The sequence below is a fragment of the Heliconius melpomene genome, chromosome 18 (assembly GCF_056956725.1).
Source record: "Heliconius melpomene rosina isolate 202511_hmr_F chromosome 18, ASM5695672v1, whole genome shotgun sequence".
NCBI classification, from domain to species: domain Eukaryota; kingdom Metazoa; phylum Arthropoda; class Insecta; order Lepidoptera; family Nymphalidae; genus Heliconius; species Heliconius melpomene.
In genome coordinates this window covers 6,910,284-6,928,009 of record NC_140406.1, presented here as the reverse complement: position 1 = coordinate 6,928,009, position 17,726 = coordinate 6,910,284, and the positions used below count along the sequence as shown (strand labels likewise).

Below are 17,726 nucleotides of genomic sequence, written 5' to 3'. Positions count from 1 at the left end.
GAATCTCTCTCACGACTTTTTAATGGCGATAGACTTATGCATTTGCGTGCTGTAAAGTTTAACATTTATTTTTTAAATTGTTGAATTTGTATTATGAAGATGGCCGAACAACTTTTAGTTTGAGGAGGTCGTGACCTAGTTGCATCTGAGATTGTATTTATTGTAATATTTTATTTAGCTTTAAAACTTTTATGTTGATAACAATGAGTAAACAATGAAATGATATAACAATTAGGTATATCATTATTTTATATTCTTCCTAGAAAACAAATACGTACATAGATATATTAATAAAGAACTACTAATAAAAATATTATTATGCATTAAGTAAAAGTAGGTACTGGGTTTTTTAAATTTTAAGTGTTATTTCACATTTAGGAAAGAAAAATATTTCAGTAGGAAGCGTATAAAAATTTCACCGTTCTTGGTACTGGGTTTTCAAACTAGCCTGAAAAAGACATAGTTTTAATTGATAATTGGTTGATTGATTTACCTAGATTTTATACACTGATATTTATTTACGTTTAAAGGGACTCGAATTCGCACTTAATCAATGAATACATTAGGAATTTATTAATTTTGATTTGTATTATCTAAAAAATAATGTAGTGAAGACTGTACCTAACACCATGCGTATACACTATTGTAGCTCTCCGGAGGCATTTGACAGTATATAGACGGTCCAGTTGTCCAGACTATGCAATGTGACTAGCACATAAAGCAGGATTTTTCTGTTACCGGTTTCTCTCTGCCTGCTTTTTAATAGGGTAAAAAAATTGTATGAAAATAGTGTGTGATGCAATTTAAATTAAATGATAATAGCACTATATATGGTCTCAAATCCTTGAAATGATTTCTAAAATATCAATTTCTATTAATATGTTAAAAATAATCAATAATCATTAATAAGTAAAACTAATCACAATCCCAAAGTTATAGATAAATTATATTTTGAATATATAATAAAGTTCGCATTGCGGTTATGGAATAGGAGAGCAGCGAACGTCGATCAATTTTAATTATTTTGTCTCTGCTGTCAATTCGGCTGCTCACTGAAATAGCAAATATTATTTATTTCTATGCAGATATTATAATAATTATTATATGCCTATAGAATGTATTGGAACCATTCAATAGGATTATTTTATATTAGGCTTCGTTATATGACATGCAACTAATTAATGTTTTAGGTGAAATTGTTCATCTTCATAATTTGCTCATACAGGAATATCTGCAAGCAATTCAGAAAAAAAGAATAAGATTATTTAATAAAACGGAGAGATGCTAAAGATGGTAATAAAATGATTATTTTTTATTTTAAGAATTCGTAGAGTAAACTTGCTAAATATTAAACAATTTCAAAGAGGCCTTTGATACTATATTAGTATGATCTAATGTTTAAACTAATACCAGAAAAGCTCGGTTCATACTCCACAGGAAACATTTCTAGAAACGTGAAAGGGCTTACGTAGAATCGGCCAGACGTTATTTATTAGTTTATTTTAGTTTTTCTTTATAACTTTCTTCGGCCGCCTTACATGTAAGAAAATATGATATAGTGTTACCCATCGTAAAGTCACTTGATTTGTTTACTACTTTAGAACTTTAATTAGATTAAATATTAGTTTTATTATAACAATAATGAGATGTCTAAATTTAAAACTTACAGAATCTGTAAGAAATCTAAACGTAATTGTGACGAAATGTTAAAAAAGTCTGATTGTACACGCGAAGGTTCTACATCTCTCGAGAATCAGATTTCCGATCTGATAAAGCATAATGCGGTGCTGAGTTCCACTACTCAACATGTACTAAGATCTCCCTGAAAAGTTACATAGGTACTGTAAAGTAGGCCTATTAAATAGGGGACTTTATGCTATCTAATAGAAACCACAAAAACTTAAAGAAAAAACTGGAATCATACGATTCTAAATTCTTCGTCTTCATAGCAAGATGTAGATAAAGATAATATTATAAGTAATTGTGTAAAGAAAGGCTGAGAATCGTGCTCACTGGACGGTACATTGATATAATGAAATTGACACGACGATTCCCAGCCTCGAATTTTTTGTGTCTTCGTGACATTACATTGTGATTTACCCGGTTTCTGATTCCCATAACTCAATTGACTTTCCTTTTTAGATGTACATTTACTGGTAGGAAAATGTAAAATATAATTTCTAGGTATTTTTTTAAGTTGGTCATATAATAAAAAGTTTTATGTGTTATAAATCAGCTTTACGCTATATCACTGTATGCTATGTGTACAGGCAGAGGGAACCTAATGTAAAGACACTCCGTTCCCCACTTTCCGCCGATTTTTTTCGAAGCATTGAATGTTGAGTGGCGTAGCTAAACTCCGGGTTTTGTCATAGTGCTAGAACGAATAAATGAAAATATTAATAAATAATAATTAATTTCCTCGAGTGGGGATTGAACCTATAAGGCCTGACGCTTAGTAGGTACACATTATATGATAAGCACAAAGAGAAAGCTAACAAATATGCTAAAAATATTGACTCAGTTGATAAAAAAAACTCTTGTTAAAAAAAACAAACAGAAAATCAATAGATCAATTTAAAACTGCAAATTTGGAAGCGTGAAACGTTCCGATAAGATAATAGCGTAGTTTTGACTACAACGACTGTTCCACAAACACAATTCCATATTTGTCTAACAATAATTTGGTCTGAGCTGTTCTCATGCTCCCATTACACCAGCTAACAGAGCAATGTATCGGAATTGCCAAGAAAATCACGATAAGTATCTCTCAGTTGTCATGAACCAATTTCGACCGAACGCTCCTGGTCGAGTTTTGAGTGAGAGGACATGACCTCTGTGCCTCGGCAACTTGAAGTGTGAAACGAAATGTTCAGCCAGCGGGTGGTACCAAATAAATTTTGTTGTTGTCGAAAACTAGCCTGGGATACATAATGTCGATCAAATGCCATACAAAAATGCTATCTGATTTGATTCGACTCTGACCTGCTCATCAGTCATTCTTTTGTGTACTTTGGACAAACAAAAATATTTCAACTTTATTTGAAGGGAGATAGAGTGACTCAACTAAATTTTTGGTGAACCGATCATTCAAATGTACACACATATATGATTGGAATTAATCTTTAGGTGTTTGCTTATATTTGTTTTGTTTAAAATGTCAAATGTGACATTTGTGGCGTCTGTTAAGAAAGTTTTTTTTTTACTAAAAAAATATGTGTAATTTTTAGAATTTCGATTTTAGGTTTGAATTGTAAGCTGTCTAGTAGAGTAAAGCAGCTTAAGGTTTGCTACGCTACAATGCTAACTTAAAATGGGCAAAATGAGAGTACGATATAGATCTGCCGGCTTCTGTGTAATCTACTACCCACGTTGAAATACGTACAAAAGTAAATTCTACATTTAGTTTTATGTAAAACACCATACCTCTATAAAACAAACTAAAAAATTAAATCACAAAGGAAATGTCGTAGCACTAGGTTCTCTCTGCCTACCATGCGAGATACTGTGTGCGAGATACAGCGTGAAGTTGACCACTATAAAAATTTCTAACAATTCAACAATAGTATATAAAAAACATCCCTTTGTAATAATTATTGCTATATTACACGTTTCGCACTAAATTAATGCTGTATTTAGAACTAAGCGACAATTATAAATTTGCGGTTAGGTTATTTGTTTCTAGTTATCAGTCCTATGCAAGAGTATAAGATTATATAATTTATTATTAATTAAAATTAAACTATAATATTTACAACGGAAATATTGTTCTAGTTTATAATTTCTTATCAATTTATAGCTAATACTTGTATGTCACTTTAGTCTGCTCTAGCAAAATACAATAAAGGTAACATAAAACAATTTCATTTTGTTATCTGTGGTCAATTTCTTATCTTTGGCTGGGATATTTGGGATGATCGGGAAAGCCAATGGTGCGTTTAACCGTGAAATGCTGAGATAGGTACGATATCGCCGGATATAGATAACAGGTATCCTCTAACTGAAGTAGTTTTGGTAATGTATTGGACAATAATATCAAATATTTTTTTTATTTTGATATCGTCTATGAAATAGGGAATAGGTTTAACTAAGTTGTATAAGATTTTAGGCATATGGCAAATTTGATCATTACATTATAGTAAACGTCTGAACAAACGATTCAATCGAAGCATGTAATAGGATATCTTTAGTTAACCACTAAATAAAAATAGTTTCAGAAAAAAATATTTAATTTGTGACATAATATTTCCACCACATATATATTTTTTGCATGTCTTGTTAACCTTTCTTGTTATATCCTAATTCTATTAGAAATATCACAATAATTTCATTAGTACAGCGTAACGTATGTATTTAATATATTTTACCAGTATTATCAATGTATTAAGTAACATTTGTTTGACCTAAATACATTGTTCCAAGAAGTTATAACAAGAAGTCGTATAAGAGTGGTAAGTCCAGGATCATAGTGTATCTAGATCCTGGCTGAGAAGATCCTATTTACTTTAACTTTGTACGTGAATACTACATATTTTAGTATAATATATATATCTACAGATTTTTGTATGTAGTTTGTTAACTTATTTATTTAATTAAATAAAAAATAATTGAGGCCAGTCGTGGCACAGGGACACAAAGTGTAAGTGTATAATGCGACTGGTTGGAGGTTCGATTTCTACTCGATTTAGTTATTCAAAATTTATATTTTTATTTCTTCCAGAATTCGGGAAATTGGGCGACGGAGTATCTTAACACTAGGTTCCCTTTGCCTACCCTCCCGTGAGCGGGATACAGCGTGAAGCTGATTTATTAATTAAATAATAAAATTTTATATTACTTTAACTATCTAGTGATTTTTTTTAAACTTGTTTTTAAAAAAGTGTATATTTATAAAAAGTTTAATGCCTATATATTTTGAATCAACAGTAGCAGTTGCTATGAAAATGCCTTTTTGGTATTTCTCAGACAAAAAAACTACACTGGCCGGTTGGCGGTCATTCAAAGTATGTCACACCATATGTCGCTCGCGGCAACTCGCACTGAAAACTAACAAAAAAATCGAAAACTAAGGACCGTGACAGAAGGTCAAAAACAACTAAAGTCCATAAATACTTTTAAATACGTTATAGCTATTGTAAATCTATAAGAATTGTAAATCTTTTTTTATGCTTATGGGATCTGAGACGGTTGAAATATGACTGGACTCGTCTACCTGGCTTGGGATCATTATAGAGCTGGGTAATTGTCGGCAAACCATATTTTGAACCTTTTCCTTTTTTTTTCATTTTCATTTTTGGATGCTCAGGCCAAAAAACAACGGTGGATTGTATTGCTATTTGGGTTTAATAGTAATATTTTTAGTCTTTGTCGGTAAAAACTTGTGCTAACAAACCACAAATGACTCTCTAAAATTGTATCGTTAGTAAAACTATTTTGTAATCTTTTTTACAATCCACTCTAAAAACAATAAGCTAAATGGCAAATATTCGTATGTTATAAAAAAAAATGGTAGATGGTTCATAATATGTTATAGTTAATTACTATAATTAATATGTTAATTATAATTATTTAGACAAAAATAAATGAAAGATGTAATAATTTTAAACCATTTATTGTTTTGTTATATATCAGCACATTAACAGTCGACACATGATTATATTAATACCTACACAGTCAATAACAACATAAATACAAAATATAACATATAATTTAGATTTTTACAAATGAATACATTAAAAGACATATTCTCATTACATTATTTAACCTAACATGGTGTTATTGACAACATATGTATGTGGCTCTACAAATATCTTAATCAATGACTAGTAAAACTATACATATATTATTACGTTATAATACTATACAAATATTTACAATATATTTGGTAACAATGAGATAACATACTATACCAAAATACTAATGTTTTTCAATACATTTATTAATTATACTGGCAATAAGATCTTATTTTACATATTACATATCAGTCTTACAGGATAATTTCCTCACGCATAGTTAAAATTTTTATTCACATTAATCAAATTTAATTACATATTATAATAATAAGGCTATATACTATTTCGATACGTATGCGATAATTCATAATACAGTCTCTTTAATATATTTCTATTTTCTAAAAGAACTAAAAGGAACGTATTAGTTATTTGGCCGAGTTTATCAACCGAAATTTTGTAGTATCACGTATCTATAAGGCTTGGGCAACTTAAACATAGTCTAGCCTACACATGGGCTTGGAATGTAATGTTCCATTAAGAAGTATATTCAACAGATAACGATAGTTGAGTTTAGTGAAATGTTATCTATGTATGGCCGAATGGGTTTGAGGTAAGCAATCGGGTACAGAAGAACGGGGTTGTAAATAGCCTTGCTCATCGAGTATTGAAGGGGAGTTATGACCGGGATGCTTTCTTATCGAATTAGGCGGTCTAGGACGACCTCCATAGGGCTGCTCGTAGTTTTGAGTATCTATTGATATGTAACTATGGTGAGGGTTGTCACCTTCCTGAATTTGACTGGTTAAAGTCGTATTTGTTAACATAGATGTATCGTCTTCTATGTGAATTCCTACATTAGCAGAAGTTGGAGTTTGTGGAGGAATAGCATCATATTTATACCAAAGTTCAGGAGCCGTTGGCGAAGCAGTATATCTAGAAGGATGCCGCCTACCATTGGAGCAGACGCCACGATTATAGTTAGGGTCTTTGTTCCAATGCAAATTTGAAATATCTGGCATCAGGAATCGCATCTTTTCCCAAAACTTTTTCTCACCCCATAGTAATACATTACAGTTCTTTAAATAGTTCTGAAAGTCTATATCTAAATTTAACGCGCTTACATCTGTTGTTAAAATAAAAACTACTCTATGCCGTCTTATGGAAGGATGAATTGATGAAATAACATGTTTTATTGCTTCTTTGAAACAAACTTTAGACCATTCGTTTTGTAAGAAATTAAATGAAACAAAAATTAACAATCTCTTTGAAGATTCAGCAGCATTTGTGATTTGGCCTGATAAATAATTTTCCGGCGCATGTTGTAAATCTCTATAGTGAAAACAAGTGGTATAGCCAAAGTGTTCCATTTCGGGTGCTACTACCTTTGTTACAAAATCATCGTCAAGCAAGCTGTAAACTGCATATGCATCATACAGCCTATCTCTATCAAGTTCACTTTCTTGAATAGAAGCACTTTTAAATAATCTAACTCCATATTTAGAATGAGCCCAGAGACGTACATTTTGTCTAAAAGAAAACGCTAAAGCACCAAATAGTAAAATTAAAATCACACTTATTAATACAACTGCTAATAAAGGTACAAAATTTAACTTTATAGGACTAATTTCATCATATTGATAAGGTTGATTTTCAGTTGGTATAATATTGTCCATAACACCAGAATCACGACACTTATCCATTACGTCAAACACTGTTAGATTTGAATTGTTCTCAGATATACAAAACATTTCAGCTGGATCTTCTTTATATTTCTTGAACCAATTTTGTAAAAGCATTAAATTGTCACATGAGCAAGTAAATACGTTTCCACGTACGCTTAAGTTTTCCAGGTGAGAAGTTTTTATTAGTTTTTTGTCCATATCCAATATTTTATTGCCTTGTATGTGTAAAACGCGAAGAGCCGGTAGATTTTCAAAAGTATTGTTTGGAGCACTTGTTATAAAGTTATCATTCAGATATAACTCTCGCAAATGCTTGGTTTGAGAAAATTCTCCGCCTGCCAATTCTGTCAAATGATTATTTTCGAGATGAATTACATTTAATGAATGTAGTCCATTGAATGTGTCGTTATCAATATAAGCAATATTACTATTATTTAAATATAGTTTATGTAATTTCTTCTTTCCTATAAACAGATGGCTTCCCAGTGAACCGAAGTCATTTCCATCAAGATATAATTCAGTAGCATCCATAGGAATTTTCTCAGGTACTTCAGTATATCCAACTTTAGAACAATCAATAACATTTGAATTCCAATTACTATCATGAAAACAGGAGCAACCTTCAGGGCAGGTCATCTTACAATCACAAGCTTCAAAATCACAACAAAAACAACTTGAAGAACAATGAGTTTCATAAGAACAAAGGAACTGTGACTCGGGAACATTCATTAAAATCTCCTTTCCACCATACTTGTTACTAACAACTTCACAAGTAATCGCATCTAAGTCTTCAAATCTTGGATATTGCCTCATATGATTCCAGAGATTAATTTTTTGTAGCCATATCATGTGACAGTTACAAACAAAGGGATTATTTCCGATAAAAAATCGTGGTAATAATCTATGTCTCGGTATATGAGGTAGCGTAAATGCCGCTAGCTCTACGGTTCTCAGTTTATTGTCAGTAATAACCACTTTTTCTAAATTTCGTTTTTGTATAAAGGTACCTGGATGAATTGTGTGAATTTTGTTATTATTTAAGTAAAGGATCTCTATTGAATCGGGTATCGACCTTTCATCGACGTTTTCTATAGAATTGTAGCTAACGTCGAGCATCCGAATGTTTTGTTGCACGTTTTGCTCGTTGTCAAGTTTTGTTATGTTATTCATATGTAAATCTAACCATTCTAGGGTCTCTGGCATATAGCTATAATCAAAGTATATTAATTTATTATCTGATATGTTTAGCCAGCCTAGTGTATTTAACTTGTTGAATACACCTCGAATGTCAGTAAGTTTATTTCCATCTAACCGAATAGCTTTTAATGTTGGGTTGGACAAAAATGCGTCTTGCTCTATAGTTTCAATTCTATTTGAAGCTAGGTTTAATACTTGTAAAGATGGTAACGAGCTAAATGTGTCTTTTGGTATGCTTGTAATATAGTTGTCTACAAGGCGGAGTCCATAGAGCTCTTCTAAACCTTCGAATGACGAGTTGCTTACATTTGTTATGTTATTTTTCCCAATATCGAGTGATTTTAAAAATCTTAGTTTTTTAATACCAGTAGGAACCATATTTAAATTATTACCATTTAACCCCAAATCTTGCAAGTAGGTAATATTTTCAAAGCAACGTTCGTGTATTGTAGATATTTGATTATTATCTAAATATAATTGACTGAGTACAAATAAGTTTGAGAAAACATTGTCGTTTAGTACTTTTATCCTATTATCCGACATAGAAAGTTGATGTAAATTTTTTAATTCAGCAAAAGCCCCGTAACTGATAATTTCAATAGCATTGTTATCCAAGTTCAAGACCTGTAAGTTATTAAGGTCCTGAAATGATTTTGGATCTAAACGGGTGAGTGCATTGTATGATAAGTTTAAAATAATTAGTCGGATTAATCCAGCAAAAGTATCTCTATTTACCCAATCGTTTGTAAGCCGATTTCTAGAGAGATCTAATTTTTCCAGTTGATCAAGACCCTCCAATAATCCCGGGGCCAGTACAGAGAGTGAGTTGTTGGCTAATGAGATTTCTTTAATAACACGCGAAGATTGAAACAGTTCTGGGGGAACAGCCACTAGTTTATTTCCAGATAAATTCAGAATTTTCAAAGAATTTAATCCGACAAAAGCTCTGTCACCTATTTCATTAATTAAATTATTATGAATATTCAACACTTCTAAAGATCTTAGGCTTGAAAGGCCATTGTCAGGCAGTCTTAAAATATTATTACGTGATAAATCAAGCATTTTTAATCCAGTGTTGCAAGATTTACCCGGCGCGATCGGGCCTTTACCCCAGTCGGAAAATCCAATATCAGATATATCTTGCAATCTGTTATTTGTCAAATTTAAAGATTCCAAACTAAAAAGCGGACAAAAAACTTCAGATGGTAACATATAAATATTATTGTCACCTAAATCCAAAGATCGAAGTTCCATTAAGCCTCGAAAGCTCTCAGCGTGAAATTCCATTGTCATGGCAGGCCAATCTGTATTGTGCGAGCGTAGTGTCAAACTTGTCAGATCACGTAACGGTGACAGAACTGTCGCTGGTACGTAACGTATTTTACAAAACTCAATGCGCAAATCCTCCAGCTTCCGCAACTGGCCCAAAAAGCTGCCGGTGTTCATGTGCAACGAACTTTCAAAGAACAGCAAGTCTGTGCAAGTAAGTTCTAATTTGTTGATATTGTGCGCCTGCGCGGTGGTGATGTTTTTAAATAGGAAGTCCGCCGAGCCGATAGTTTTGATGTTACACGTGAGAAAGTTAGATTCACTCAACTTAGCGTCTGAATAGTCCCACTGACAGCCGGCGGGGGCGGGGGCGGGCGGCGCGGAGCGTGCGCGCGCACCGGCCACCGCGACCAAACACATCCAAACTTTAAACGAATACATTCCAAATAAGTTTTTAATCATTTTGCCACATTAACACAGTTCATTTGTCACTTAAACTTATTTATATTATTGTTCAAAGAAGTTCTATCACTTAACAGTCAATAGTTGACAGTTTGTTTTGATCGGCAAAGTTCGTGTTAGATCGAGTGTAAACAGAAACTGCGCGATCGCGGTAAAAGTTTTGACGCAGCCATACTCCCCTGCGGTCGGGCGGTAACTGACCTACGTAAGTTTGAACGAACGAAAGCCGCGTGGATATCAGGGGGTGGGGCGGGAGCGGGGTGTAGGGGGCCTTTGTGTCGGTGGGAGTTGGGACCCGCACTGCATCGGCTCATAACAGATGGTACGCCTGTTTTTAAACACTCAAAAATATTAGTTTTAAAGAGTAGAAGACTTACGCCTGCGTGATTTAATGAACACTGCTCCTCAAATTACACAACTGTGGAGGTCGTGTTGGTATACCTGTTACATGTTGCATATATATGCACATATTGTACAATAAAATATTTAATTTATATTATATTTAACTAAACAAGAAACTCTATTTTCATATTATAAATAAAATAACTATCAAATTCGTCAATCTCTGAAATATATACATTACTCGACCCATGATAAATTAAAAACAAATAGTAGTGTTTCTCTATTTCTAAAATATTACATATAATATATATGTTTGCACTTAGAATATAGACAAAGTTCCATTTATAAATATTTTATATTTTTAATGCCATAAGGCATTATTATTAATTTTTATTTCAATCATTATTTCTATATTATTGGGCACTATTTTTTTTTTTAAATCGATTGATGTAATGCCTGAAACCTTAAAAGAAATAATTATTACTTTTTATGGCGCCATTTATGGCCGCTACAGCTGCTGGTGGACTTTGGATTTTTACAGAATTTTCATTATTATGCAATCAGACACTTCCGCTATCCAGTAGAGCAGATAAATAATATCTTTATCTGTAATATAAGTAAGTACAATAGAAATATTTAAAATATAGACCTACACTATCCATTCTTCGGATATGGCAGGAAAAGGAAGTGCATATTCGATAAACTCTGAGAGGGCGGACGCTGATATTTGATTGACAGAACTTTGAGACGTAAAAACGAGATAATAAAGGCATTGCGGTTCACAAACCCATTGTGTACTTAACCTACTAAGTATGACAACAGATGCTGAAATAATATAGCAATATAATTCTTTTATTGTCAACTTTTTCTTCATATTATTTAGGGATTATAATAATATATACTTTTAATATATATATTTTTTTGTTGTAATATTATTACAAAATATTGCAGAACATAAAACTTTGTACTTTCTTAAACTTTGTATTTACATTAAAAAACAATATAAAAAAATACTCTTTGTTGCTACAAAATAGTTCACCGAATTTTATTAAAACAGTAAAATTCAATTAATAATATTTTAATCGCATTTTACTTTTTTAATAAAACCCGTTAAAACTGATATAGCTGATAGATAGAGCAAAGCATTTAATAAATATGTTATTTAATAACATTTCATTTAAATATTTGAAATACGAATCACTCTTTTATATCATTCCCCAATATAAATATAAAAAGGATATTGACATGGATAACGGAATATGCCACAAAGTTCTTTAATTGCTATCACAGAGTTAAATATTTAATATATTTTTAACCAGATTAAGATTATATTTGCAACTTACAGTTACAACCAAATAGACATGAAATGAAAAATATATGTATAAAAATAAAATATGATAAAATGAACCTACAACAAAAAATAGTAATGCCTACACGGGCTAGTTAGCTGAAAAAACACGTCCATTGACGATAGTCGCGTTATCATGAGTCACCAAAAGTCATCAGATTCCGTGACACGTGCGTGTCGAATTGCATCTACCGTGGGAGACGAAACTCTTAAAAAACTACCTATACAAACTATAAAGACAATATGGCTACTTCTTATTACAGATTCAATAATAATATTTTGGGAGGTAATAAATATTTAGTCAATAAAAATTATATAAAAATATTTTAAGATATAATTTGCTTTACAAGTTAATAACAAATTTAAAAATTATATATTTTTTTATTTAATTAAGCTTTATTTCGTTATAAAAGAAAGTGCTAGTAAGTAAATATTAAGATGTTTTAGCTGCGGCCTTTTGAAGTGCGATCTTTATAACACATAACAAGAAAACCTAAAGTTATGTGTTAACAAATATAAAGAGCATTCATCGAATTGGTTTCTAAGTAAAACGTAGAGCAAGGTTATATCGGAGAAAGGAGTATTTATATTCTCAGTATTGAGAGTCAACATCTCACGTGGCCGTGACGACCAATATTTACTTGCAATATACACAATATTACCACTTATCTCTTAACAACTAGCTACGAAAACGTCTCACAAAGATCTTCCCAAAGGAACGCCGTATAAAAATATTTACACTGTTTGATAACAGTGGAGCACTGATGTTCTTATATGGGCAACATTTATTGCTCTTATCTTATAGTTAAAGTATTATTTCGATTATAATATGGTCATTGATTACTTATTAGAGACTACTGATGCATCTTTTATTTCTCTTTATATAGAGGATTTTTGTCATATTTTTCACTTTATTATTTAAACAACATATTAAAACCTATATCGCCTTTTTATTAATTTAATAGATCATTTATAATAAGTAAAAAGACGAAGCGAAGCGTTGACTTCCACCGTTTAAAAAGACAATGTCTCGATTTTTCTTCGGAAAATGTTAAATGTCTTAACACAAGGTATCTGCCTTTCCTGTCGTTCCCAACCTCTCTATTAAGTTGAAACCCACAACCATCAATAATCAGAAATATCCCTATTACACCACTAATAATATATTATGCGAGCGTTTAATATATTATGTCAATTTAAACATGGAAAACAAAAGATAACTAAAACAAACACACAATATAAAATATTGACTTTAAATACAAAGTTTTAAATGAAACGCTTACTCTTTAGCTGGATAAATTTGGCAGTATTTTATGTACACTTGTGAGTCCAATTACAAACTTTGTATTGACAAACTGGAACGAATCTAGGCTTCCGGAAGCTCAGTAATTGTTACAATGCAACGTGAAACAATAGAATACTAAACTGGCAGCCGAATTGTAACCAAAAAGTATAGAAACAATTGTATTAAGCATAACCAAAGACTTTTTATAGCCCATTCAGAACAGCTCGGATTCTTTCACTGGAATCACAAAAATAAACGAAAGGTTGCACGGATATTAAACGTTGAACATTTGGTTCCGCACTTACAATTGTGCTTGAGCTTTTAAAGTTTAATTATATATTTAAAATAATTACACTGTAAAGAACATGGTGGATTCATATATTTCAAGATAAAGGAAAATTTGTAGCCAAATATGTATTAAGACCAATCTGAAAAAAAAATATAATGAAACTGAAAAAAGTATATCCATATAAAATGAACAATTTAATTAAGGTTTAAATAAGTATATAAAAGTGTAAATTCTAGCTAAATACTATTCTATAAGTATATAATTCTAGCATATAATTAATAATTTATTTTATATTTATAAGAATTTTGACAACGAATAAGGATCCCAATATTTTCTTCCCAAAACTTATATTTATTATATTGCGTTGAAAACTGCTACGCTTGATGAGTAAGCAATAAGTCCTTTAGAAATTTCTTAAAGAACAATAAAAGAAGGTTCGTCCACTGTCGCCACTTACACAAGACGGGATCTTACCGCAATTATGTTATGGTCACCATAAATCTACTTAGACAAAGAATTTCTACCAAATTTCTTTATGGCTGTCAACACCACAACTATTAGTTCCTTCGTAGAAATAATTTACACAATTAAAATCTTCTCCTAAATTACTTTATTGTTTTACAGCAACTTGTAAAATAACCCACTGCCATAAAAATCATTAACTCAAAAACTGTTAAATGTAAATGTCATGTTTGATTTGTAAACAAGGCAAAAAAAACATAAAGAAAAAAATAATTATCATTATATTTTCTAAGTTGTATATTATATATATTTTATTACTTTAACCTAATACATATGAATAAATCGTATCTAAATTAACTGAGCACTAATAAAATTATAATTAACCATAAACTAAAAAATATTTGTTATTAAATATATTTAACTACTAAAATAAACATCTAAAAAGGTTTCTACTCATATTTAAAGTGCAATGAAATTCTATACGTAATATAATTATAAGAATAACATAAAAACAAACCTACACAATTTGTCCATTATAAATTTAAAGTAATATGAGAAAGTTTCATCACTTTCGTTTAATAGCAATATCGTTAAATTTAATATGTATATACTCGTAATATTAAAATGTCATCAAATTCGAAAAGTTTCAATACAGCGTGTTATTTTATGATTATACATTTTTTATCTTCACAATATTATAGTAATTAATATAATTGCTTTCAATAAACATCAACACCTCAAGATTAAATTTAATTATGACTAATTTAAGGTGGTTTGCAATTCTACGTAGTAAAATATTAATAATTCTATTAATGTTTCCCAGGCTAAAATAGATATAATTATTATGGAACATTACACCTAATATTAGTATGCAATATTTTTGAACAGGTGATACAACGTCACGAACAGGCAGATATAATAATTAAGTCAAGTGCGAGTCGCCCTCGCCCACCGAGAGTTTCGCAATAATTTGAGGATTGTGGGCCAACAGGAACTTGATTGATATATAAAGGTTCCGTTTTTTTCTTTTGAGGCACAGAACCTTAATTACTGGGAAAGCAATTATTGAAACAAAAAATAAGTATATTATTTTATACATTAATAATATTATTCGATATTAAAGAAGCGTAGATATTGATTTTAAATTTGTCTGAATATAGAAAACCTGATAGGCGCGAAGAATTACCATATTCGTGCCATGTCTCTCGGATTCACGTCTATCGCGGCATCCAGCTTCCTGAGGTCTCGCACGAACTCATCATTCATACGCCGAGATATCATCGTCGCTGGCCGAGACCCCTCTCGTTAACAATAAAAAACGTTATCATTACCTTACACAAAATGTATCTTAGGGATATGTCTTCTTACTTGTTTTACTAAACAAACGTTGGCTGCAAGCAATTGCTTTCTACGTTTTGTAAATGTCACTCCTGTGTGCAGTATGATTCATTGATATACGCTGCCTTTCTACATAATAGGCCTTTATTCCGTAGTCATGAACTACGCCTTGTATGTTAAACGCTATCAAATCCCTTTGTGTGGCCAGTTTAACTGTTCTAAAAATCTGCTAAATTGTATCCTGTATGGTGCATTGTGTTTTTGTCTCAATTCCAGCCTCCGCAGTGATCTCTATCAGACAATGGAGTGGCTATAGCAGTTGAGCTGGACGACTAGTTTCACGCAACAATACCCATTTTGGTTTAGTTGACCCCTTTTATCAGGATGTACGATGTATGTACAAAATACGCTCTACGGCACCAAGAAACTTGTTTCCCTATATTTGTATAAGGCTGATAAAATCATTTTGAATTTATTATAACTAGATATTAAAACAATTTATGCTTCCATTATATAATATTCCTATCAGTATAATATGTTTACTATTAGCAACGAAATTACCTTAAAATAACATAAAAATAAAGTAAAAGTGATTAAATAGAAGCGAAATAGCGACGATTGGTAATCAATTGGCGCCCGAGGACGTAATTAACAAGAGCATTAGTACTACGTTATGCATCACGTTGAATCTGTCCTCTGTTATCTGGACATCCTGTTTACATTTGTGTCTGTAATTTTAAGTATCTACTTCAAATTTTATTTTCTATTCTGAACTAATATGATAATTGTATTTATATTATGACTTTTAATTATTTCTGAATTCAAAATGTCATTTCATTTAATTATAAATTTCTTTTTAAGTTAAAATTTATTTACTATTCTCTATAAGCCTGTATTTCTCTGTATTTAAAGATTGTTATTCACTCGTTCATGACTTGAAACATTTTCAATGTAAAGAATGATTGACATGTACATGGTCAAATTAATAATCCTTAAGAAGTCGCATCATATTTTTTATTTGAAACGTTTTTATATCTGGTTTTTGTTCGAACAAATATTAGGTGGCATAAATTACTACTCTTAAAAAGTATAGGTTTTGTATTATATTAATAATTGCCTATATAATTTTGTTTATTTTGTAAACAAGAGTTTTTTTTTTTATATTCAATGTGGTAATAACCATTATCTATAATTGGTGCCTTTTAACTATTTTACATAATATAATTTTTGAAGCACTGTTGGGAACAGACGAAAGTTGATGAAAGACGATGCTTTTTTTAAATAGTTTTTATTCCCGGCACCTGACCAACCGTAGTCAGTCTCCATCCAGGACGAGTACAATTATTTTAATCTTATTAAAATCATGCCTTCATTGTGGTTATGTTATTATGGACATTTTAAAAAATATACATTTAGTATTTTTTTACAGTTATTATTTTATTTAATAAGTTTAATTTATATGTATTATTATCGTTAACTCGAATGTCTCCATAACTTGGCTGGAAATTCGGAACAGTGTCCTAATTACTAATACTAAGTTCTGTCTGTCTACCCTGATGTGTGCAAGATAAAGCGTGATTTATTTCAAATTATAACACATATTCAAAGAAAAAGAAATAGTATATTGTATTTAAAAATCTGTTAAGCTTCGTCAACTCGATTTATATGTGCATTTTAATGAATCAATTATAATGAGACAAACACTATTACGAGGCATTTGTTAATTATAATTCTACATTACTTAATGTGACCTAATAGACAATACTAATGCGAATAATGAATACATTTTGGGGAAAATTAGACCGTTTTAATTCAATAATTACTGTCATCGCTTTTAATTATAATTTGATGAATTGCTAATGTATATTCTGATTATGTTAATGAACAACAATCATTATTTAAAATGATATGTAAAATAGCAAAAAAATCTTATTTATTTCTTTTAATTTTATAAATTTAAACTTAAGGAATGTCTATGCTATAACAACGGTTGATGTTTTTCGTAGATAAAACACTACATAATATTCGGACACGTCGCTTGTTAGACGAACACGGAGATGAGTCGATATCTCAGGATCGTGGGTGCTTCAGCTCATAGCTGAAGCACCCACGAGGTAGGTACCTAAGCTAGGCCGGATGTGACTAAAATGAAGAGGAATACAAATTTCTTATCTGTATAGTTGTGCTTTCTAAAAACAGAAAAAAAATATTAAAGAAATATATAGGATTTTATTGTAGTAACACATAAGCCGAGATTTTTAGGTAAAGTATCGAAAGTGAAAAAGAGTTACAAAAACAATTGAGTTTTTCGTTTCCGATA

The 17,726-nt window shown here is 31.0% G+C and overlaps 1 protein-coding gene and 1 long non-coding RNA gene across 2 annotated transcripts in view; both read right to left on the bottom strand.

The window, feature by feature from the left end:
• LOC146529388 (uncharacterized) overlaps positions 1-17,726 on the bottom strand; it is a 282,520-nt gene that overhangs the window by 101,385 nt on the left and 163,409 nt on the right. The window lies entirely within an intron of this gene.
• On the bottom strand, positions 5,596-10,529 carry LOC146529390 (toll-like receptor 6). The gene has a single exon (XM_085201314.1). It carries the CDS (start codon positions 10,340-10,342, stop codon positions 6,314-6,316), a length of 4,029 nt encoding a protein of 1,342 aa, XP_085057440.1. The 5' UTR covers positions 10,343-10,529; the 3' UTR covers positions 5,596-6,313.